Genomic DNA, 26,764 nt, shown 5'->3' with positions numbered 1-26,764 from the left:
ACAGACGGTGTTGATGAAGTTGATGCTCTGAGCGCTCTAAAAGTACGAAACGCGGTTGGTTGGGTTAGGGAAATTGCATTTTTATTGGCTAACACTCAACATTGGTAGTTTTGTGCTCTGTTTTCACGCTCGACATAAAGTTGAGACAGAGAGTGAAAACAGAGCACGGAACTACCAATGTTGAGTGTTAGCCAATCAAAATTCACAATTCCCATAACACAACCAACCACGTTTCGTACATTCCGAGCGCTCAGAGCGTCAAAGCCGAAAGCACTGTAACTTGTTGAAATGGTAATTTTGGCTCCATCTCTTAGAAACTACAAACAATTTAAAACCCCTTCCACTCAAAAACATCCCTGTCTTAACTACGTCCACGCAACTCCTAATTTCGAAAGGCTGGACCTGAAGGGCCTAATACCATCCTTGGGCTAATGAGTTTTTTGTCATTTTCCTTTTCAGGGATCTAATCAAACTCTTTTTCTCCACCCAGAAACAATTCTCAGCCAAAACCAATCCTAACCCAAAAATTAGGAAGGGACAAGAATATAAAAACATGAACTCTGTGGAAAATATTCAGTTCTAATTCTTTTTAAAATTACTTAAAAATAATTACTCAGTTCCAGTTATTCTTAAAAATAAATCAGTTATTCGTTGTTTCAAGTACTAGTTCAAGTTCTACTTTCAATTCAAGTTCCAATTCAAGTTCTAATTCCATTATTAGATCTAATTCTTTTGGAAATATTTAAAAATAATAAAAATAATTGTTCGCTATTTACAAGTTCAAAGTTCGATTATTAATAAAAAGATTCAAGTTCAATCCAAATCTCTAGAGAAGGAAGCCAAAATTCAACTTATTTCCACAATTTCCTGTCTAATAAAATTCTTAAAATTTGCTATCTAACTTTATTCTAAAATCTATTTCTCATCATCTCTCTCTACTCCGAAGAATATTAATTTGTATATTTCTTGTTAATATCTCTTCAAATTCCTTATTTTTATATTTTTGTATTTAACAATAATTTTTATTTACCTTTTTATAAAGAACATTTATATGTTAATCGTCTAAATGATTCTTTTATTCTTCATAAATAATATCCTTAAACCAAAATCAATTTGAATCGTTCCTGAGTTAGTAGACGCAAGGCTAGACTCGAAAATAAGTAATTAAAGATTATTATCATTTAATTTTCTTATAAATATAAGTAATAAATGATTCTCGAAAAACATTATAAACGATTTATTATTTGAAGGCTTTTTAAAAGAAAAATATTTGTAATCTTAGGGTATCACAGCGGCACTAATCAACGGCAATATTGTAAGCAATGAAGATATTTTTCTGTACTATTTCTCCCTTCTATAATAAATTTCTTGACTAACATTGACATTAAATAATAAAAATTTAGAAATTAAACAAAAAGCTTATTGTAAAAACAAATTAAATTTAAATTACATATTTGTAAAATAAACTAAATAATACAAATTTAAAAAATATGAACTAAACCGATTAGCCGCTGTAATGCCTTAATCAGTGTTATTTCAACGCACTACTTTCGCAATGTTTATTAATTTTATTTCGATACATAATTACATCTAAGTTTTATAATCTGTGATCAAAGTTACATTTGTGAAGAAACGCCAATGAACAATCTGTAATTATACTTAATTAAATAGGTTTAAATGAGATCAAAGACAATTCGGCTTGCTTTACAAGGGTTTTGTCTTGGATAAGTCCTATTAACATGAAAAAAATAATAATTGTTTCATAGTTTTGTAAAATAATATTAATAATAATATCAATCATGTTTTACATCATTACAAACATACACCAAATATAAGTCCAATCATCTGATATTTCAGTACAGAAGAAGCATGATTATAAAATAATTTTTGAACCTAAACTCTTTATCTATAGACTACAATTTTAAACAGTGAACAATTAAGTTTTCGTATCAGATGACTAGATTATCAATAACTGATCTATAAAATGGAGAAGATATAATATGTGATGTACAATAGAATTCTTCAAATTTTCCATAATTTATCTTCTTAATATTTACATACGAAATCTTATACAATACACTATAAGTAAGTAAAATTTGAGCTCAATATTACATTTCAAAAATTCTCCATTCTATTTCAATATTTCCAATAAATACCGTACAATTAAAAGGTTTTATTTCTTTTATACAATATCGTCAATTTCTCCCACAAATATTTGCAAGTGTAAATCGATTGTATATACTTGAAAGAAATATGAATAATTCAATTATTTAAAATATTTAAAAAATTTATTGAAAAAAAATTAATGAGCCCAAACTTTCAACATGTTTAATTGTAAATATTTTGAAAATTATGTCTCACAATTCAATACTAATGATCAATTTCATATAAAATAATAAATATATTAAAGTCGGTAATTAATGGTAATGATAGCATTCACATTCACAACTCATTATCTGCCTAAATACATAAACTTTACTAAAATGTATGAAAATTTTCTTATTAGAATGTTGTTCAACATTAAAAATAATATAGAAAAGTCACAGTATTAAAGCAGATTATTCGTAACGTTCGAGTACCTAAACAAAAAAGAAAAAAATACTCCTTTTCTATATAAAAATCAACTTGTAGATACACGAGAATTAATTGAATTTCGCAAAAAAATAATTTAATTGTATTATGTAAAAACCGGGAAAAGCGAAAATCTTACAATTATATTTGTACGACTGAAGCGTACCCTAAAATATACAATCGGCATATTTCATTCTGTTTACATATATGTATATAAAGTAGGCTATGTAATTTGTATAATATATAATTAATATGTAATGTATAATACATTTTATTATATCACACGTTTGTGCAACGTGTAATTAAGAGTAAACATTTAAAGCGACTATAATTCTAGAAAAAAAAATAAATAAAATGTAGATTTAACTAATCGAATTAGTTTTCACTTGCTAATAAACTTAAAATAAAAGTCGATCAAATAAAATTTAGCATTATGCACGTAAAATAATTATACTCTAATTTCAGAGACTTTTTTTTGTACATGTACACGTTTAGAAACGTCTCAAACGCCATTTTCCCATATATTCTATCATATTTTTTTCGACGGTTTCACCTTCCTTTGCGATTCCGAATCTTCCTCAATGCCATAAAGATGAGCTCGATGCTTCATTTCAGTGGCAACAGACTTTTGCAAATGAAATGAAGTAGCAAACAAGGTAAAAACAAACATAAAGAAAATTAGTTTAAGAAAATAATAAAGGTCACAAAAATTAGTGTTTTCAAAAGAATAAAGAAAATTACGGACTAAAAAAATAAACATAATCTTAAACTACACTTACCAAACGTAAACGAACTCTTTTTGGTAAATCCTCTTGTAAACTGTAGATTTCATTTCTTTTCAGTGAAAGTTGAGAACTATCTTCAAAGACGACCTATTAATGCAATAGAAAAAATTTAATTTATATTTTTTCTTATACTTAAACATTAGAAGATACATCTAAACAGTAAATATTTTATACTTACATTGTACATAATGCGATGATTGGTGCCTTCAAAAATTCCATCATAAATGTTATTATCTGTCCACTTAACTCTAACATGTGCTCCAATCGTAGGCACATTTCGAGGGTCGTAGTTCTGCAACAATAAATTACAACGTGAATTATTTTAGATTCGGTTTAACACCCATACTTTCCATTTTGTAAAATATTTTCTTTAGAATGACCAACATTGAACTATTGTTTTTTAAATGTTATGTCTCTAAGTTTTACAAAAAAATATTTAATAATTCAGGGCTCGAACTAGTGAAAGTATTTAAAAATACGGACTTTACGAACCAAAAATGAAAAATTATGGACCAATTACTGACAAAAATATAACCAGTCCGAATCAAATAAAACAACATTTTATTTAAAACTATAAATAAAATTTTTCATAACTATAAAACATGAAGATATGGATAACTCCGAGTCTTCGACTCGAAGTCATCGATTTCTTCATGTTTTATAATAATTAAAGATGACAAATTGATAAAATCATTATTTTATATTATAAGAATATTGTTCTTCTTAAAAATTATTGTCTTCATTTCAATTCAATTATTATTTTAAAGAATTTTTAACTAAACTTCATCTTTAAATTAATTAATTTTCGAAAAAGTTCTTTGACAATTTTCAAGTCCATTTATTTATAGATTTTAGAAAATAAAAACTTCTTAAAATAAAATAAAAAAATTCAATTAAACTTTTTCAAAAAAATTAATTTCAAAATTCAATTATTTCTAAAAATTCATGTTATATTTCTTTTAATATTCAATTATTATCTTAAATTTTAACTAATATTCATTTTTTAATCAATTTTTATTAGAAAATTGATTGCAAAAATACTAGAATTTTATAAACAAATTTTTAAATAATCGAATTCAATTATTTAAATATAAAAATAAATGATTTATTCAATAATTGAATTCTCATAAAGAATTTTATAAACAAATTTTTAAATAATTGAATTCTTTCGACGATTTTTAATAAAACTTTTAAGAATAATTTATAAATAGTAAAATTTTTTGCAAAAAATCAATTACTTTCAACAAAATTTTAATAAAATTGCACGAAAGAGTTTAATTATTTTCTAAAATTTTTAAAAATCCTTCGAAACAATTCAATTATTTTTATAAATAATAAAATTATTTGCAAAAATTCAATTACTTTTAATGCAATTTTAAAAAATTTCATGAAGGAATAAAACTTTTCGAAAGAATTTAATTATTTTCTATACTATAAACTTCCTTAAATTAATTACTTCAAACTGCGAACAGATTTTATTATTTTATTATTTATGAAAATAATTGAATTCCTAAGAAGAATTTCTGCAATGGATTTCATTACTCTTAAAAACAGTTGAATTTCTGCAATAATTTGTAACTTTTTAAAAATTAAATTTTTTTTCAGTCTTTTTAAGTAAAATTGTTCTATAAATTCATTATTTTTAATAATTTTTGAAAAAGTTTCTAAAGAATTTTCAAATTTATATATTTTAGACAGAAATTTATTTTTTTATCAATTTTTGTTAGAAAATTCTGCTAGAATTCAATTATTTAAATATAAAAAAAATAATTTATTGAATATTTGAATTTTTCTAAAAATTGAATTCTCACAAAGAATTTAATCAACAAATTTTTAAAGAATTGATTTCTTTTCACGAATTTTAATAAAATTTTTAAGAATAATTATATTTTTCGAGGAATTTCATAAAAATTTTATTAAAAATCATTGAAATTCTGCAATTAGTTTTATTATTTATGAAAAAAGGATACCCAAAAAAAATTGAATTCCTAAGAAGAATTTTATTATTTATGAAAATAATTGAATCCGTGTAAAAAAATTTATAAAATCTATTAAAAAAAGTATATAAATAATAATTGAATTCCTGTGAAATTTTTATTATTTTATGAAAATAATTAAATGTTTGAGTAGAATTATATTAAAATTTTTTTAAATAATTGAATTCTTTTGGGAAATTTTATTATTTTATTATTTATTATTTCTAAAGATAATTGAAATTTTGACGAGAATTCTTTTTAATTTTTGAACATAATTGAATTTCTGCAATTATTTGTAATTTCTCTAAAATTCTTCAAATTATATTGTTCAATTTACGAACTTTTCGTCCTTTTTCAATCAAATTACGGTTCAATGACTTTACGGACCTTTTTTTCAAAAAAAACTGACTTTTACAGACTTGAAGCAAAATTACTGACTTTTACGGGATTCATGGGCCTAGTTTCAGTCCTGTTAACAGGCTTCACAGTGCCCCTAAAAAGAATTTTAGGGGAAATAGGGGATTAAAAATTAAAAAATAGGGGACTTTTAGGGGACTATAAAAATTGGTTAAATAAAGATAAAAATATAATTTATTTCTGCAGGGTTGACACAAAAATTTTACTTTATTTTTCCCTGACTTTTCCCTGATTTCCAAACACAACTTTGACTTTTTTCCGGACCCTAAAGAATATTCTGATTCACTCTAAAAATTATTAGATACTCAAAAAAATGTTCTACAAATTTCTTCAAAAGTAAAATTATTCGAAAACATCAATAGTTTTATTTAAAATAAATATTTAATCATTTTTTTTCATTGGAATTAAGATGTTCAAAAATTTAAAATTGAACAACTCATAAGAATATTATTATAAAAAAAAAGATGACTGACTGACAAAATCATTATTTTATTATTATAAGAATATTGTTACTGTAATTTTTTCAAAATTATTTGTATCATTTCAATTCAATTAACATTTTCTAGAATTTTTAACTAAAATTCTACTTTAAATCAATAACATCAATTATTATTCAATTAAACTTTTTCAAAAAAATTAATTCTACAGAATTGTTAGTTAAAAGTACGAAAAATAATAAATTAATTCTACGAGAAATCAATTATTTAAATACAAAAATAAATAATATTGAATGTTTCTTAAAATTTAATTTTTACGAAGAATTGTATTAACAACTTTTGAAAATATTTAATTTCTTTTTAAGGAATTTAATTAAAATTTTAATGAAATTTATTATATTAAAGAATTTTATAATAATTTTTGAAAATAATTTAAAACTTTTTGAAGAATTTTATTAAATTTTTTAAAAATAATTGAATTCCTGAGAAGAATTTAAATAATAATTTTTGAAAACAATTGAATTCGTGAGAAGAATTTTATTAAAATTTTTGAAAATAATTGACTTCTTGAGAAGAATTTTAAAAAAAATTTTGACAATAATTTAATTCTTGAGATGAATTTCCCTATCTATTTATAAAGATAATTTAATTCTTAACGAGAATTGTTAAAAAAATTTGAAAATAATTTAATTTCTGCAAAGTATTTAATTACTTTTCAAAAGAATTGAATTCTTGTGATGAATTTTGATGTTTATCAAAATAATTGAATTTTGGAAAAGAATTTTATTAAAATTCCTTAGAATAATTGATTTTATGGAAAGAATTTATGCGATTTTGTTGTTTATCAAGTTAATTGGATTCTTTTGCAAAATTTTTAAAATTGTTTGAAAATAATAGATTTTCTGCGACGAATTAAATGTTATTTATGAAAATATTTGAATTATTGCAACGAAATTTATAATTTTATTGAATAATTGAATGTTTCTTAAAACTGAATTCTTTCCTCAAGTTTTAATAAAATTTTTAATAATAATTGCATTTTTAAAGGAATTTTTTTAAAATTGTATTAAAAATATTTGAAATTCTGCAATGAAAATAATTGAATTCGGAAGTGAAATTTTATTATTTATGAAAATAATTGAATCTTTTCGTAGAATTGTATCAAAAAGTTTTTTCTATAATTAAATCTGTTGATAAATTTTATGAAAATAGTAAATATTGAAAATTATTGAATTGCCAAAAACTTTTTAAAGTAATTGAACTTTTACAAAGATTTTTATAAATTTTTGAAAATAATTGAATTTTTGTCGAAAAATTTTTTCTATTTGTAAAGATAATTGAATTCTTGACGAAATATTCGTGAAAATCTTTAAAAATAATTGAATTTCTTCGAAGAATTTCATTACTTTTGAAAATAATTGAATTCTTGGGATGAATATTTTAACTTATGAAAATAATTGAATTTTGTAAAAAAGAATTTTATTAAAATTCCTAAAAATTATTGAATTTTTGTAAAGAATTTTGTTATTTATCAAAATAATTGCATTAAAACTTTTGTAATAATTAAATAATATTAAAAAATTCATTCTTGTCAGAAATAGAAAAAATTTTGAAGGTTTTTTATTAGAATTAGTGGCAGTTTCATAGTTTGCGAAGCTAAATTTGACGTGAATTCATCATTAAAAGATAAAAGAAAAAAATAGGGGAAATTTAGGGGAAATTTTCAAAATAGGGTACGTTTAGGGGCCAAAATTAAAAAAAGGGGACTTTTAGGGAAATAGGGGACAGACTGTGAAGCCTGTGTTAATATTAAGGGGACTTTTTGGTCAAGGACTTCAAAAAAATTGATTTTTCTTTTTTTGCTTTAAAATGTTCCTTAGTAACATAAAATTACTGTCCTTTAATTTTGGTTATTAAAATTCCTTTATTCTTAAAATTCTCCAAATGGACTATGGAAATATATGATAATTAAAAAGTTTACCAACAAATTATTTAATGTTAATATTGAAAAACGAAATATGAAGTTTGAAAGTAAATGTACACCAGGGTGTCTAACAAGGATTGAGAAAAAAATTCCCTGACTTCTCCCTGACCGTTAGACACCCTGTACACCACTAACGTAATTATGTGAATTAAAATACACATAATGTGTCAGAGATAGAAAAATAGAAAGTTAATAAATTTATAAAACATACGGTAATGTCGTCTGGATAAAGATCTTCGCTGAAACTATGATCCTCAAATGTGACCATGTAAAAAAGAGTATCTTGAATCGACGAAATTTTTGCTTTATAATAACGTGTGTTACGATGTTTAGCCCATACAACTTCGCCTAGACCGACCAATGGTATTTTCTCCTTCCCATCATCATGACGATGACAAGTTATCTATAATAAAGAAAGAATAAACAGTAAAAAATAATTATTCAGTGTTTCTTTATATATTATAAAGTACATAAATATAAGAATTTTGAATTACTTGTAGTTCTTCTGCATTATACGGTGGAATAACGAAAGTGGCACCCTTCACTAATCCACAGGAAGGATGAAACAGAGCACCACATTTATCGCAAGTAAGGCAAGCTCCACTCCTTTGTCCACAGCAACAACACTGTTGTTTAGTTATTCCCAATTTCATTGTTAAAACGTTTATTGGATCCTTGTTTATAGCATCCTTAAATGTTATCCCTGGTAATAGAAGTGCACACACTATATGAGCCCAAAGACCATCGCTTGTCCGCTTTACAGCTCCACCAATCATTGGACACAGGCAACACATCTGAAACAACATTGATTAGGTCAACATCAAAATGAAGAATGAAACGTGGATAAAAATTACACAACAATTTAATAGTCACGGTAGTACAATTTACCGAGAAGTTAAAAGTTTAAAAAGTCTTTGGGAAAATTTATAACGCGGTACACACAAACATTTTGCAAACTTAGAAAAACAGGTTCACCTAACAGGTAAGATAAAATCAATAATTCTTATTAGAAATTATTGTAAATAAGTTGAAGTTTATACATTAAATAAATTAATATTTTTTGAATACTTCATGTAATTCAAAATTATGAAGATACAATTTACCAAATTTTCTAGAAGGCGGGCAAATTGAAAATGACGCTGCAATGTTTGAACGCATCAAACCAATCATTGAAGCAACAGTAACGAGTTTACCAAATCCGTTCGATAGTGATTACAAAGTTATATTGTGCATCAATAATAATATTGTCTTTTAAATAAAGCGTGTACAACAGTAATTTCAAAACATCAGAAAAGTTCAGAATAATCCGAAGTGCCTTTTAACAAAAATGTAATAATTTTGTTAAATTTCACTTTGAAGATAGACGAAGCAAGTCAACCAAATTTCAATGTTGGGGAAAGTATTTCAAATAATTTGCTACCTTCTGATTCTGTTTGCAGTGTACCTGTCATTACATGTCAAGAGATTATAAGTGGAAAGGCATAATTTACATTTACAATTTCTAAAAACATAATAATAAATTCATAAAATTTGGTTTGCTTTCAGGTCTGCAATATAAAAAATCAATCGCCCTGTCTAAAATCGCCGTCAATAAAACATACCGCTATAAATTCTGTCTTCAGGGTTGCCACGCTTTTGCTCATTTCAAATTCCCTGACTTTTCCAAGTTTTCCAGGTTAAAAAACGGAATTTTTCCAGGTTTTTAAAACTACATACATCGATATCTTCATGTTTTATAATAATTAAAAATGTTGGACTGATAAAATCATCATTTTATATCTATTATAAGATTATTGTTACTGTAACTTATTCAAAATTACTTTCATTATTTTAATTCAATTATTGTTTTCCACAACAATAAACTAAAATTCTAAAATTCTTCTTTATAAAGTGTAAATTAATTATTATTAATAATTTCTGAAAAATTTCTTTCAACATAATTTTCAAATCCTTTTGTTTACAATTCAATTTTACGAAATTACATCGATTATTCAGGTATTCGGAAATTCTTCAATCAAATATATATTAGAAAATAAAAACTTCAAATAACTTCAAAAAAATTCAATTCAACTTTTACAAAAAAAATTAAATCTACACAATTTTAAGTTAAAAGTATGAAAAATTCAAACATTCAAAAATTATAATTTGAAACCTTTTCAAAACTCAATTATTATCCAAAGTTTTAACTGAAATTTATATTTGAATCAATTATTATTAGAAAATTCTACGACAATTAAATTATCTAAATACAAAAAAAATAATTTATTGAAGAATTGAATGTTTTTTAAAACTTAACTCTCATTTAAAGAATTTTATCAACAAATTTTTAAACAGGTAATTAAAATTCTTTTGACGAATTTAAATAAAATTTTTAAAAATAATTTCATTTTTCGAGAAATTAGATTAAAAATGTATTAAAAATAATTTAATCTCTGTAAAAAAATTTCATTGAATTGAAAAAAGTTTTTGAAAATAATTGCAATTTTGTCAAGAATTTTATTAACTTTTTTTTAAATAATTGAAATATTGCCAAGAATTTTATTAAAATTTTTTAAAATAATTGAATTTTAGAGAAAAATTTTAATATTATAATAATAATTGAAATTTTGACTGTAACTTTTTTTAAACTTTTGACCATAATTAAATTTCTGCTAAGAATTTTATTATTTTTGAAAATAATTGAATTCTTGAGACGAATTTTTTAATAATATTTCTTTTTAAATACCTAATTATTTTTGATACAAAAATAAATAATTTATTGAATAATTGAATGTTTCTCAAAATTGAATTCTCATAAAAAACTTTATTAACAAATTTTTAAATAATTCCATTATTTTGACGAATTTTAATAAAATTTTAAGAATAATCACATTTTTCGAGGAATTTAATTAAAATTGTATAAAAAATAAATGAAATTCTGCAATGAGATTTAGTATCTACGAAAATAATAATTGAATACCTGTAAAAAATTGTATTACATATTTATAAAAATAATTTAATCTCTGTAAACATAAATTGAATATTTTTGAAAATAATAGATTTATTGCGAAGAAAATTTATAAATTTTATTAAAATAGTAGATATTGAAAATCATTTACTGGAGGAGAATTTTTGAAAAAAAAAATTCAATTTGTTAAAAAGAATTTCATTAAAATGTTTGAAAATAATTGAATTTTGGATAAAAATTGTAATATTTATAAAGATAAATAATTGAAATTTTGACGATAAATTTTTTTAAACTTTTGACAATAAAATTGAATTTCTGTGAAGAATTTTATTACTTTTGAAAATAATTGAATTTCTTTGATGAATTTGAATAAAATTTTTAAGAATAATTTTACGTTTTTAGAGAAATTCCATTAAAATTGTATTAAAAATAATTGAAATTTTGCGATGAGTTTTATTATTTATGAAAATAATTGTAAATCTATAAATTTTTTGATTATTTTTGAAAATAATTGAATTATTGCGAAGAAATATTGTAAAGGCAACTCTTTTAAAATTGAGTTAAGAAAATTGAATTAAAGAAAAATTAGATTTCAAGAATAAGCACAATAACTTTAGAAAACAATAATTTTCCGGGATTCCAATCAAAATTCCCTGACTTTTCCAGGTTTTTTCAAGGTTTATAAAAATTCCCTGACATTTCCAGGTTTTCCAGGTTTCCAAGTTGCGTGGCAACCCTGCACTGTCTTATATACAGGAATAAATAGAAAGAACAACGCAGAAAAAACGAAGAATATAGAAAGAGCTCAATCTTTTGTAGATTTAGCATCCGCAAAACATGAATTACCTACAACATTTTAACCCATTAAGGTTAAAATAGGCGACTGAAGTTGATTTCTTTTCGAAAAATCCTAGACGGGTTTTGGAAATCGTAAAAACTTGTTAGTTTTTCATAAAACTCGGTATGTGAATATTTTCTAATTCGCTGGTGCACAATTTTCAATTAAACTTTCAAAATTCAAAATGGCGGATCCAATATGGCGAACTAATTTTAAAAATCTACTCATTTTGCTTGACACTTATTACAAGTGTTATTGTAATACAGTTTAACTTTTATTTTTAAAATATTGACTGGGTTTTTTCATTTTCTTTTTTGAAAATACTTGAATTTTCTAAAACCCTGAAAGTGTCCGGACACTTTAAAAAATGTATGTACGTCACATTGAACGTCTTATAAAACCGTATTTTATGTTGACTTTATGTGAATATTAAATAGATTTTTCAATTTATTTCTATTACATTGTCTATTTACATTGTTTAAGACACAGTTGGATGTTACTTTATCAAGTCCAATAATTAAAATATAAAATATTTTCAGGCTTGCCCGGGGCTACATGACAAATTGCTTAAACATTACACTGATACATGGAGTAGTATATAAGGAGACCGAACGCCCATGATGAATCCGAGGCACATGATTATTCCACAAATGTCATTTGACCGAACTGTCATTTTACCGAATTGCATTTTTACGAATTGTCATTTTTATGAATCGTTATTGTTTCGAAAAGTCATTTTTGCGAATTGTCACTTTTACGAATTATCACTTTTAGAATGTCGAATTTTCATTTGTCTTAACTTTGTTTGTCACAAGAGTTTCCTCTCTATAATTCTTATTGATATGGTTGATTTAAATTGTGCGGGAAATTTGAAATCACATCTTAAATCAAATTTCGCGCGCAATTTTAATCTACCTTACCGTCTAACAACATAGATAGTAAACTCTATAGTGACAAAAAAGTTAAAACAAAATAAAACTTCAACACTGTTAAAGTTTAGTGCTGTAGAAATTCGACGTTTTAAAAATTCAATGTTTTATAAATTCCGTATTTTGGATATTCACTCATAAGAAAATTAGGTTACCTACAAATATGGTTAAATAAAAATTTGGTTAAATGAAAATTTTTTTTAAATGTAATTGCAACTATATATTAATGGTTGTACACCAACATTTTGTTAAATTTAAATTCTGTAAGACTACAATTCGATTACATTTACGTCACATAAAAATTCGATAATATAGAAATGCTGCGATGCAAAAATTAAGGTCATCAGAATTTTTAATTAGAATTATTACAGTACAATTTCGATACATATATATTATAGATTTAAAAATTTCAATTTAATAAAAATTTTGCTTTACAAAAATTAAAACAAGTAGAAAATCTTATACGTTATTATTCTAATAATCCATTTACATCAAATTTCTTTTGAGCAAAATTACTCACTTCCTAAAGTTTTAACTATTCCAAATTTATTCAACTTTATGTTATATATATGTTTACTATTCTTTTACGAGAAAATTCTCACATTCTGCAATTTGGTTAAATTAAAAATAACTCACTTCAGGATTAATTTCAATACTACTTCTATTCAATAATAATTTACTCAAATTAAAATTATTGCAGTTATATTAAATAACGTTTATGGAAATTAAAATTCGATGCTGACAATATTTTAACAATTCAAATGCAGACCACCTTACTGCGTCCCCATAATTTTAATAAAAATTAATTAAATTAATTAAATCATAATGTTAATCGCAATGTTAATGTCGCATCTTGTACTTATTATCTCTGTTCATTTCCAGCCGAGCACTTTTAAAATTCATATTTATTATATAATAATATCTTATAATTTTAAGATAATTAATAATAATAATTGTTAACTACTTGAAAACAACACTAACTGTACTGTACAATAACAATAACAGACGATTATTAGTGACACTTTTCCCCGTTGGGGGCGCTTCTATCGGTAGAAGTGAGCCCATAGGAATAACGATAAGAAAAAATGCGGCCACTTTGCCTGATTGTGAATGTCGTTCGGTCTCCTTATACTAACTCCATTCACTGATATTAAGAAATTGATTAGTATAAAAGTTAGGTTATGTGTACAAAACATGAGGAAATATATTGTTAACATAATATTTGTTTAAATATGTTTAAATATAAATAAAATAATTCATTATTATAATATAAGTTAAATGTCTCACCTGTGTCTTTTTTCCAGCCTTACACTTATCACATGCCCAACTTTGAGAATCGTTAGAAATTACAGTAACACCATAACAAGATGCGTGAACTGTTACATGACACTCTCTGCATCTAAGAAGTTTACTGTTCTCTGGTTCTATATTTTGTTCTTTCGAATTCGCAGCAAACAGTCTTGAGGAAACCTTTAAAAAATTTCCAATTATTAGAATATAGAGTCCAACCATATGTAACAAAGTATTATAAATAAATTTATGTAATTGGTTAACAAAAATTATTTATGTGTCAAACTTTTTGTAATCGGCACAGAAAAAGAATTTTAACAAAAGTTACTCTAACATAAAAAGTTTGGTAACTGTTTAAATAAAAGCTTGTTCTTTTCGTACTAAAATATGACCCCAAGGTTGATTTTGCAAAATTTTAATTTTTTAAGATTTATTGTTTAAACAATTTTTAGGCATCTAATTATTAAAAAAAGATTTCCTACCGTTCTATTTAATGAAATAATAAAATTTGATATGAGTAATATACAATAATCATACCTTCGAACAAAAAATATTTATTAGATTTTGTATAATTTATTTAAAATAACAACAATTACTATAAACAAATAGAAATAAAATAAACATCTTCGCCTAATTTCATATTTTTTCTGGTCAATTATTATTATTAGGTCAAAAGTTATTAATATTTTTGTGACTGCGCTCGCTGCTCTCAACAGTGGAATAAAAAGACAAAATTTAGTATAAATTAACTTTTAGACCACAATTTTTAACCAAATGAAAAATTTTTTTCCCTCAAATTTAGAACTGAATTCTAAAAAGATCTGAGAAAGTCAATTTTTTGAATTTTGTTTTATAAATTTTTAATGTTAATGTAAAGTGTAAAAAAATGATTTTTTAAACTTTTCAATATATTTTAAACAACATTTTTTTTACAAACTTAATATTGCATACATTTTATGTCTGGAGGTGAGTAAATAGTAAAAAAAATTGTTTCTAAGATTACAAATTGTTATAAACAAATTATATAAACAATTACACTGTAGGCAAAGATATGACTAAAAATAATTTGTTTGCTTTATAAATTTACTTCAGCTAACTGCGATTAATGTTTGTTTTAATAAAATTCGTATGTTTTGCAATAATTTTTCTTAATTATTTAAACAATTTTAAGAAACAATTGCACTGTAAGGACATTTTTGGACACAAGTAGGTAAATAAAATTTTTTACAATTAATGTTTCTCCTAAATCGCCTAGAAATTATCCTTATGAAAAAGAAATTTTGCAAATAACTATTATTTTTATAAACAATTTCACTTTAGGCAAAGTTATGTTTATTAATGTTTCTTTTAATGAAACTGATGTTTTGCGATAATTTCTCTTAGTTATTTAAACAATTTTAATAAACAATAACATTTTTGGACAGAAATAAAAATCTTTAAAAAAAATTTAGCAAGCTTTATTTAAACAAGTTTTAAAAACGTTTTATTCTTTTATTAAAATATTTTCATCAAATTTAATTGTTAATGCTATTTATTTGTAAAAATAAGAGAAATTGAAGCAAAACGATTAATTTTTTACCAAAAATATTTGATCGAGTGATAAAATCATTATTTTATAATTATAAATTAACTTTCATTATAAAATTCTACAAGAATTCAATTATTTAAATGAATATAAAAATAAATAGTTATTGAATAATTGAATATTTCTTAAAATTGAATTATCATAAAGAATTTTATCAACAAATTTTTAAATAATTCAATTCTTTCGACGAATTTTAATAAAATTTTTAAGAATAATTACATTTTTCGTGGAATTCGATTGAAATTGGATTGAAAATAATTGAAATTTTACAATGAGTTTTATTATTTATGGAAATAATTAAATTCCTAAAAAGAATTTTATTTCTTACGAAAATAATTAAATCTCTGTAAAAAAGTTTATTATTTATGAAAATAATGGAATCATTGCGAAAAAATTTGTAAATAATCGAATTCCTGTGAAATTTGTATTATTTATGAAAATAATTATATGTTTCCGCAAAATGTTATTAAAATTCTTTAAAATAATTGAATTCCGTAGAAGAATCTTATTACTTTTGGAAATAATTGAATTTCTGCAAACATTTATAACTTCTGAAAAATTTAAGTTTTTTAGTTATTTGAAAAGAAATTATTGACAGAAATAAAAAAATTTGACGTCGAGGTATAATGATGTGCACCGTCGATTATTGTCCGGTACACACCATTAGAACTCGACTGTCGATAAACCGGTTGTACTCAGGAGAGGTTTTCTACAGTTCCCTCTTTTCTGGCGAGAAAACCCATTGTCGGGTGGTCCAGGCGGAATGCGAGTACTCCTAATAAAAGTCGGCTGTAGACGCAAATTAGGTTAATATATAGAAAATTTCTAAGTAGAATGGTTATGCTTAATCCAAAAAGTATTTCTCGGGGACTCTTGTCGAAGTGCGTAAGGCCAATAGGGCAGGAGTATAAACAATAAAAAAAAATAATATTCAATTATAATCTAAAATTTAAACTGAAATACATTTTTAAATCAATATTTATTAGAAAATTCTACGAGAATTCAATTATTATTTAAATACAAAAATAAATATTTTATTATATTGAATGTTTCTTAAAATTGAATTTTCATAAAGAATTTTATCAACAAATTTCTAAATAGTTGAATTCTCTTGACAAATTTAAATAAAATTTTTAAGAATAATTTCATTTTTCGAGAAATTTTATGAAAATTGTATTAAAAATAATTGAAATTCTGCCAAGAATTATATTAAAATTTTTGAAAATCATTGAATTTCGGAGAAAAAATTTATTATTTATAAAGATAATTGAAATTTTGTAAATTTTTGAACATAATTGAATTTCTGCGAAGAATTATATTGTTTTTTTTGGAAATAATTGGATTATTGAGACGAATTTTATTAAAATTTCTTTTTTAATATAATTGAATTCTTTTGTGAAATTTTATTGAAATAGACATTGAAAATAATTGGATTTTTACAAATTTTTGAAATTAATTAAATTTCTATGAAGAATTGTATTTAAATTATTCTGAAAAAATTAAATTGTTACAAAGAATTTCATTAAAATTTTTGAAAATAATTGAATTTTTGAGAAGAATTTTACTATTTTTGAAAAGAATTGAATTTCTAAAATCATTTGTAATTGTCTCAAAATTCAATTTATTAAATATATATTGACAAATTTAACTAATTTTAGAAAATTTTGAATTATTAAAATTTTTAAAAAATCTAAGTTCATTAAAATTTCTAATTAAATTCATTAAAATTGAAATTTTATCAAATTTCAAATTAAACCCGTTTGAAGTTCATATACTTATGAAAATTGTAAACGCAACTCTTTTAAAATTGAATTAATTTTGAAATATTTGTAAAATTATTCATTAAATAATTTATTTACTTTATGATAATTGTTCAAGATTTAAGTTATATAAAAAGAAATTTTTGTTAGAAATTGAAAAAAAAGGTTTTTTATTAGAATTCGTGGTAATTTCATAGTTTATAAGTCAAGTAAAAAAGCCCCAAAAATTCAGAATTTTGTTATAAATTCTAAAAATTAAATTTTTTTTCAGTAGGTACTTTTAATAAAAATTTCTGACTTTTCCCTGAATTCTCTATGTCAGAATATATGATTATTATAATTACAATAATATTAAAACTATATATTCCAATTCATATTTTATTTTAAAAAAAAATTTTTACGTTCTATTATTATTAAAATTGCTAATTTTATTTTTAAAAAAGTGAGTGAGAGCCGCGCGCGAATTTTCAGAAGAATTTTAGTTATTACATTTTTTTTTAATCTAGGTTTTATAAAATTTTTAATTAAATTCATTTAAAATTGAAATTTTACAAAATTTAAAAAAAAAATTAAATATTAAAAAATTAAATTAAATTATTTAAATTTAATTTAATTTTAAAATTTATTTTTTTATTTTTTTAAATTAAAATAATTTTTTTTTTTTTTATATTTTTCAAAATGAATTTAATGAATTTCATACGAGGCGCATGATTATTCCCCAAATGTCATTTTACCGAACTGTCATTTTAACGAATTGCATTTATTCGAACTGTTATTTTAACGAAATGTCACTTTTGCGAATCGCCATTTTTTACGAATTGACACATTTGCGAAAAGTCATTTTTGCGAAATATCATTTTTGCGAATTGCCATTTTTACGAATTGTCACTTTTGAGAAAAGTCATTTTTTCGAATTGTCAGTTTTGCGAATTGTCATTTATGCGAACTACCATTTTTACAAATTATTACAAATATTTCGCAAAAATGACTTTTCGCAAAAGTGTCAATTCGTAAAAATGGCGTTTCGCAAAAGTGACATTTCGTTAAAATAACATTTCGGATAAATGCAATTCGGTAAAATGACATTTGGGGAATAATCATGCGCCTCATTTCATAGTTTTGAATTTCATGTATTTATGAAAATTGTAAACGCAACTCTTTTAAAATTCAATTAATTTTGAAATATTAAATTAAAATTAGATATTGATAACAATTGTTACTCACCCAAATTGGAGAACTTTCGGGTAATACTGTAGGTGTAGAATACTTCCAATCTGAAGACATCTGACTATTGCATTGACTTTTAGCTAAAGCGAAAGGTGCACAAACTGCACAGTGCGAAATTTGTGCACTCCAATAATCGTTGAATGTCTGTAAACTATTATTATCCGGTACATTTGGATAGAGCATTTCTGAAACATGTCCTGGGATAATCGAGCTATTAACAGGTGGAATATTTTTTCCATAAGAGCCCAACGATGGCGACAGACTATTGACTTTTGAAACTGATGCATCTATTATTCGATTAGCGACAAATTTTTTTGGCTTCTCTTTTGATTTTCTTCGACTTTTCGATTCCATCGAGGCTATTATACTTGGAGCCTTATTTTGTATCTTATGCTGAGTGTTCTGCGATAGATAATCATAGTAATTATTTCTACACTCTGGAAATTCATTATCCTCTAATTCTACAGTCTTTGGTTCATTTTTTTCAAAGTTTTCAGTAGGCTTAAAAATTGTTCGATTCATGTCAATCGATGGTTTAATAATACCACTACTTGTTGAACTATTTAAAAAAATATTATTTTCAGGCAAATTATTAACTTGTGTTGCTATTGAACATTTGGACATAATTTTTAATTTTTCAATGGATATTGGTTTGGGTCCTATTTCTTCAATTATTACGTCATCGTCGTTATCATCGTCGGATTTAAATGAATTGAGAAAAGTTGGAGGTTTATAGTCTTTTGTTGGAAGTATCGACTTGTTCATGTTCTTTTGAATTGGCTTTGATATTCGTAATAAGGAGGGTGGTGGTTTTTTCTGATTAATCATTTGACATATGTTTGGCGATTTTTGATGTTTTAGATAATCGATAGCAATGGGATATTTTGGAATATTTGTCGGTGTTATTGTTGTTGCGGTCAGCAGAGGCTTTGGTATTTTAATGGGCGGTGAAATGCCAGTGGTTGAAGGAGAGGAAAACTTTTCTTGATTATTGGGCAATAATGCAATGGAGGTATTACATTTATTATCCGAGTCGAGGATTGAACTGAAGAGCCTTTGAGATTCAGGTTGAATAAACTTTCTAATGACATTTTTTGCATCGTCATTGGAGGTTTTTGAGTAATTAATTGGTACCGGTTCTACTATAAGCATTTTTTTGGTCTTTTGATAGATTCGATTATCGGGAGTTCGTTGAGAGGGAACACTCGGTTTGAGTAAATCTATCCTTTGATTGCTTGACATGGGCATAGATTGACTGCAATTTATAGGTACAAACTGATTTGATGCACATGGTTGATTAGAAATTGAAACTTGGCCAGTGTTGTACAACTGATTGGAACAAGAAGACTGAATCATGTATGGAGTCTGGTTCGACATTGAAGATTGACTCGACATCGTCGGTTGATTTAATATCGATGGTGTACTCATTGCTGTCGGTTGATTCGAAATTGACGATTGGTTTAAACCTGGTGACTGATTTATAAAACCTGATTGACTTGGATGATTACATTTGGTGATGGTTGTAGTACTCGGTAAATAAGCCACATTATTTGATGATATCAAGTGAGAATTTTGTGACGGATTCCATACTTTTGGAGGAAGAATGTAAGCTTTATCGATCAATCTACTAAAATTCTTGTTTTCTTGAATTAATTTCTCCGATTCAAGTTTCGGCATTTGTCGCTGATCTTGTTTGTTCACAGGTAAATTAAGTTTAGGTGCTTTCAATATGTTATTTCTACCATAAGCCATTGACTGCTCGTTAATAATGCAGGAATCTTTTATATTTGTACAATTATATTGTTGCGGAGACTCCAAATTGACTAGAGGTGTACTGTCTTTCATATTCGGGATATTTTTCATTCTCTTCCTTTGCATTGCACAACTTGGTCGCTTTAAAATTGTAGGCTTACACATTTTAATCTCGGAGATAGTTTTAAAATCATCATTGATTTTAGTTATTTTAGCAAAATTGTTATCAGCTGTTGGTTTAATACCAGAAACAATAGCATTAATTGAAGATTTATCATCAATATCAATGCTGCTTTCTATTGAAGTGATGTTTAGCGATAAAGAATCATTTTGAAGATTATTTATGTTAGGCTTAATTTCAACATCAGTTTCTGAAGAAGATACTTCTGATGAGATTTCAGTTTGAGAACTGGAGTTTGCTATTGCAGTATTCTTATAGGCAGAAAGACTGGGCATTGCCATTAGTTTTCGCTGAACATCAGCATCTGACACGTCTAATGGTTCGCTGCTATTAAATAACTCACTGTCAGAAAACTTGCCTTTATTTTTTATTGCTCTTGACTGCTTTAGTTTTTTATTTACTGCAATCTTCGATTTCTTATCTTTAGCCGTTTCATCAGAGAACTTCTTTTTACGGCCCGGTCTTCCTTTCTGACATTTCTCTTTTGGAGGAACATATTTTAATAACTTTTCCTTATCATCATTTTCAGATGCACTTGTATTTGAAAATTTTGTTGAACCAGGAGATAGCATATCATCCGTTGTATTCAATTTTTCCTCTGTTGAGCTGCTTTCAGAATTAACTCTTGACTTAAGAGCTGATTTTCTTGTTTTAGGCTTTTCCTTTTCTGAAAGTAACTTTTTCTTTCTTTTTTTTCCTTTCTTACGGTTATATCCATCGTCAAAGACTGATGCCTCATCCACATCTAAATAAAAAAAAACATTAAATTAAATAATGATAGACTTTAATATTCAGAAGAAGAAATTTTATAATAAAAGTTATGTTCATTCAGGGTTGCCACGCTTTTTCTCATTTCAAATTCCCAGACTTTTCCAGGTTAAAAAATGCAATTTTTCCAGATTTTTAAAAATACATTTATATTTTACAAAATTAAATAATTCCAATAAATTTTTACAAATTGGAAACTTTCATATAATACTGTATTCCGCATTGTTATATTTTTTTAAAATACTTTTTTGTTAATAATAAATGATTAAATAACCTAAAATTTAACAAATGTTTCTTATTGACAGAAAATTGTAATTTTCATTCAAATGCAACTTTCAATCGTTTTAAATGTTCAAACTTAAATTCTTCGCCTTTCCACCAAAACGAATTAAAAATTTAATCTGTCTTTTTCTTTTAAATTACGAAATTGTGACATTGGACTAACTTTTATTTTGACTGCACAATCCGATTTTTCCTTAAAAATCAACGAGTGAAAAAATTATTATTTTATATTACAAGAATATTGTTACTGTAACTTATTTAAAATTACTTTCATCACTTCAATTCACTTATTGTTTTCCAGAATTTTTTAACTAAAATTCTTTTTTAAATGAATTATTTTGAATAATTTTTGAAAAATTTCTTTGAAAATATTCAAATCTTTGTTTACAATTCAATTTTACGAAATTTCATCGACTATTCGGAAATTCTTCAATTGTATATTAGAAAATAAAAACTTCAAATAACTTTAAAAAAATTCAATTTAACTTTTTCAAGAAAAATTAAATCTACACAATTTTTATAGTTAGAAGTATGAAAAATTCAAACATTCAAATTGAGTATCTGCATGCAACAACTCGCCGAGCGCTCGGACGCACTCTCTAATACCAGTCGGGTGTCAGTGAGTGGCGCAGAGGCGCTCACTGCTCCCCGACTGGTACTAGCGCTTGCGTCCGAGCGCTCGGCGAGTTGTTGCATGCAGGTACTCAATTTATAGAGTTTAATATTCAATTATTATCTAAAATTTTAAGTGAAATTTGTTTAAATCAATTTTTATTAGAAAATTTTACGAGAATTCAATTACTTAAATAAAAAAATACATAATTTATTGAAGGAGTGAATGTTTTTTAAAAAATTCTTTTTACAAATTTTAATAACAGTTTTAAGAATAATTTCATTTTTCAAGAAATTAGATTAAAATTGTATTAAAAATAATTTAATCTTTTTTTTTTTTTTTTTTAATCTTTTCAATTCTGTAATTTTGCAAAGAATTTTATTAAAATTTTTGAAAATAATTAAATTTTGGAGAAAAATTTTATTATTTATAAAAATAATTGAAATTTTGAATAGAATTTTTTAAAACTTTTCACCATAATTAAATTTCTGCGAAGAATTTTATTACTTTTTAAAATAATTGAATTCTTATTGAGACGAATTTTAATATTTCTTTTTAAATAATTGAATTGTTTTGTGAAATTTTATTGAAATAGTAGAGATTGAAATCAATTGAATTTTGATAAATTATTGAAATCAATAAAATTTCTACGAAGAATTTTATTAAAATTATTTTGAAAAAAATTGAATTGTTAAAAAGAATTTCATTAGAATTTTTGAAAGTAATTGAATTTTGGAGAAAAATTTTATTATTTATAAAGATAATTGAAATTTTTAATATAATTTTTTTAAACATTTCAACATAATTGAATTTGTGAGAAGAATTTTATTAATATTAATTTGAAAAAAAATTGAATTGTTAAAAGGAATTTCATTAGAATTTTTGAAAATAATATAATTTTTTCAAGAAATTTCATTAAAAATGTATTGACAATAATACTTAAATTCTATTAAATAAATTATAGCAAAGATTTTTAAAATAATTCAAAACTATTTAATGAATTTTAATAAAATTTTTAAGAATAATTACATTTTTCGAGAAATTAGATTAAAAATGGTAGTGAAAATAATTGAAATTCTGCGATGAGTTTTATTATTTATGAAAATAATTGAATTATTGCGAAAAAAATGAATAATTTGTAAATAATTGAATTCCTGTGAAACTTTTGTTATTTAATTCATTCAAAATTCAAATTTTACAAAATTTCAAATTACAACCTTTTGATGTTTAATGAAAATTGTAAACACCTTTTTTTAAAATTGAATTAATTTTGAAATATTTAAGAAAAATTAGATTTCAAGAATAAGCACAATTACTTTAGAAAACAATAATTTTCAAGGATTCCAATAAAAATTCCCGACTTTTTCAGGTTTTTTCAAGGTTTATAAAATTCCGTGACATTTCCAAGTTTTCAGGTTGCGTGGCAATTCTGTCATTTCATAAAGAATAGAGATCTTGTTCTCAAGAGAAAATTTTGTACTTTGAATATCATAATTGCTCTAAATTATTCCCTCTTTTACATTACAATGAAATATATTAGATAAAAATAATACTATTTATTGCGTTTATACAAATTAATGTTAAGGGGAGGTTCCCATTGCGGGAGTCAAAAAAATTGATTTCTTTTTTATTGTATTTTTTTAAAGCTATATATATGTAGAATATGTGTGTATAGCGATTTTTTGATCCGAAGAATATTTTCGTTTTTATGGAGTCTTGAACTCACCGCCGTCCCGAGCACTGAGTAACAAATGTCAGGCAAATCGAATCAATTTTTAAAAATTTTGCAAATCTGACCTCAGAATCGTAAAGAGCGACCCTAAATACCTATAGATATTTATCATATACGCAAATTGAACAAAGAATTGCAAAGAATAAAATTATTGCACAAAAATGTTTCTCAAACTTTAAACGCGGTTTTCTCGAAACAAGATTTTTCAAACTGGTGGGCATCGTAGCGTCTAAACTATTTAATCAATCAACTTCGGGTTTGCGGCTAATTAAAGGTAACTAAATTCTACTGGGGTTATACCTATAATATGATAAAATTGTTAACAATAGAGATTTTTACAAGAGGTCAAATATGGAAAAATAATGCAAAAACGCAGTTTTTTTAAAAATGTGTTCGCCATTTGACATTTTATTAACTTTTTAACTATTTTTTAGGTATAACCTATTCTTTAGGATGTCACCTTTATAAAAATTTTTGAGTTTTTGTTTTAGACTAAAAATTGCGCAGTATAGAATGCCCACCGTTTTCCCTATTTAATAAAACATTATTTTCTAGATGCGCCATATTGGCCGCCATTTTGCATTTTTTTTTAAAATGAAATATATATTTTAAAAGTTCAAGAAAGTATCTTTATTTAGAAAAAAAAATTACATCGTTAAGTCATAGCCGTTCCTCGCAAAAAATTGTCAAAGTTTGTGTTTATTTTGGCCTCCGCAATGAGAACCTCCCCTTAACAACTGCAAAAGATTCTCTCAAGGAAGAAAAATCAGTAAAGTTAAAAAAAAACAAACCCATTTCTCCAGCTTTTAGCCAAATGTCTTCCAAAACTTCCAATTGTTGTTCATCCGGCTCTGCTTCTGGTTCTTCATCATCCATCATCTGGAGAAATTGCTTCACGTATGGAGGAATATTTGGTTGGTTTTTAACTAACTGTGTCAAATCCATATTTGTACTGGGGCCATTCTTCTTGCAATGAATTGTATGACGCTTATTTTTGGGAATAGCAGAAAGAAAACTCTCTGGCAATTCTCCATTACTTTTACTATTACAAAGTAAATCCAACTGAGATGGCATGGGAGCAGCTGTCTGTCGTGGATCTTCAGGATGAGGTCCAATGTCTTCTCCACGTAACCACAATTGATATCTGAAAGTTGACAAATTAAATTCAATTTTTACCCAACAATTAAAAAAATATCGCTTTTCAAGCATCACAGTACCTTTTTTTTCATCAAAAAAGTAGAAAAGAGTAATTTTTTTCCTCAAAAAGGAGACAAAAATTTATTTCTTTATACAACTTCCATATATATAATTCAAATTTTTTATCATATAGCTTCCATAAAATGTTTTAAAAATGATTCGATTTTAATCAGAGATGCCACAAAAATTTAATTTTGTTTTTCCCTGATTTCCAGATAAAATTATTACTTTTTCCCTAAAGCATATTCTGCGATTTACTCTAAAAATGATTAGATACGAAAAAAATGTTCTATTACATTCATTTACAAATTTCAGTAACTGTAAAATTATTCGAAAAAAGCAGTAACTTCTTTTTTAAAAAAATATTTAATCATTATTATTTTTCCATAGGAATTAAGATTTTCAAAAAATTTAAATTCAAATCTTTTTGAAATTCAACAATTTATGAGAATATTATTATGAAACATGATGATGACCGAAATTATTCTTTAAATCAATTATTTACAATAATTTTTAAAAAAATTTTGAGAATTTTCAAATGTATTTATTTACAATTTAATTTTACGAAATTTCATCAATTATTCGGAAATTCTTAAATTAAATATATATTTGAAAATAAAAACTTGGAATAATTTCAATTAAACTTTTTGAAAAAAAATTAATTCTATAGAATTGTTAGTTAAAAATATGAAAAATTTAGATTTTCAAAGATTTCAATTTGAAACTACGACAATTCAATTATTTAAATACAAAAAATAAATTATTTACATTGAATAATTGAATGTTTCTTAATATTGAATTCTCATAAAGAATTTTATCAACAAATTTTTAAATAATTTGAATTCTTTGGACGAATTTTAATAACATTTTTAAAAATAATTACATTTTTCGAGGAATTTGATTAAAATTGTACTAAAAATAATTGAAATTCTACGATGAGTTTTATTATTTATGAAAATAATTGAAAAACTATAGAGTTTTTTTTTAATTATTTCTGAAAATAATTGAATTCTTGTTTAGAATTTTATAAAAAAATTTTTTAAATAATTGAATTTCCATGAAAAATGTAGTAAATGAATAATTGTGAATAATTGTATAAAAATTTTGTTAAATAATTGATTTTTTCGACATTTTTTTGAAAATAATTGAATTCCTAAACAGCATTTTATTATTTATGAAAATAATTGAATTCTTACGAACGATTTTATTAGAATGTTTAAAAATAATTGAATTTGCAAAAAAAAAATATTACTTTTAAAAATAATTGAATTTTTGTGATGAATATTGTTATTTTTGAAAATAATTGAATTTTGCAAAGAATGTTATTAAAATGCCTCAAAATAATTGAATTGTCGGGTATAATTTTCTATTTATCGACATAATTGAATTCTTCCGAAAAATTATTTATGTAAAAATTTAATTTTTAAGAAGAATTTTATTAAAATCTAAAAGAATAATTGAACTATTTCAAAAAAAATTTAATTTAAATTGTA

The 26,764-nt window shown here is 24.2% G+C and overlaps 1 protein-coding gene across 2 annotated transcripts in view; it reads right to left on the bottom strand.

Annotated features, from left to right (window-relative positions):
* Positions 1-1,534: 1,534 nt before the first annotated feature.
* The window catches only part of LOC122509176 (lysine-specific demethylase 4A-like), a 56,754-nt gene continuing 31,524 nt past the window's right edge, over positions 1,535-26,764 (bottom strand). For both annotated transcript variants that reach the window (XM_043623017.1, XM_043623009.1), the window contains exons 4-11: positions 24,866-25,218; positions 18,744-21,424; positions 14,172-14,354; positions 8,665-8,964; positions 8,382-8,573; positions 3,535-3,648; positions 3,351-3,443; positions 1,535-3,196 (exon numbers count right to left, since the gene is read on the bottom strand). In XM_043623017.1, the coding sequence (XP_043478952.1) occupies positions 3,101-3,196; positions 3,351-3,443; positions 3,535-3,648; positions 8,382-8,573; positions 8,665-8,964; positions 14,172-14,354; positions 18,744-21,424; positions 24,866-25,218 (4,012 nt within the window). In that variant the 3' untranslated portion in view covers positions 1,535-3,100. The remainder of the gene's footprint in view (positions 3,197-3,350; positions 3,444-3,534; positions 3,649-8,381; positions 8,574-8,664; positions 8,965-14,171; positions 14,355-18,743; positions 21,425-24,865; positions 25,219-26,764) is intronic.

This window comes from Leptopilina heterotoma, unplaced genomic scaffold (genome assembly GCF_015476425.1).
Source record: "Leptopilina heterotoma isolate Lh14 unplaced genomic scaffold, ASM1547642v1 Lhet_115, whole genome shotgun sequence".
Classification (NCBI taxonomy): Eukaryota; Metazoa; Arthropoda; class Insecta; order Hymenoptera; family Figitidae; genus Leptopilina; species Leptopilina heterotoma.
The sequence above is the reverse complement of the archived record's forward strand: the minus strand, read 5'-3'. Positions and strand labels throughout refer to the sequence as shown.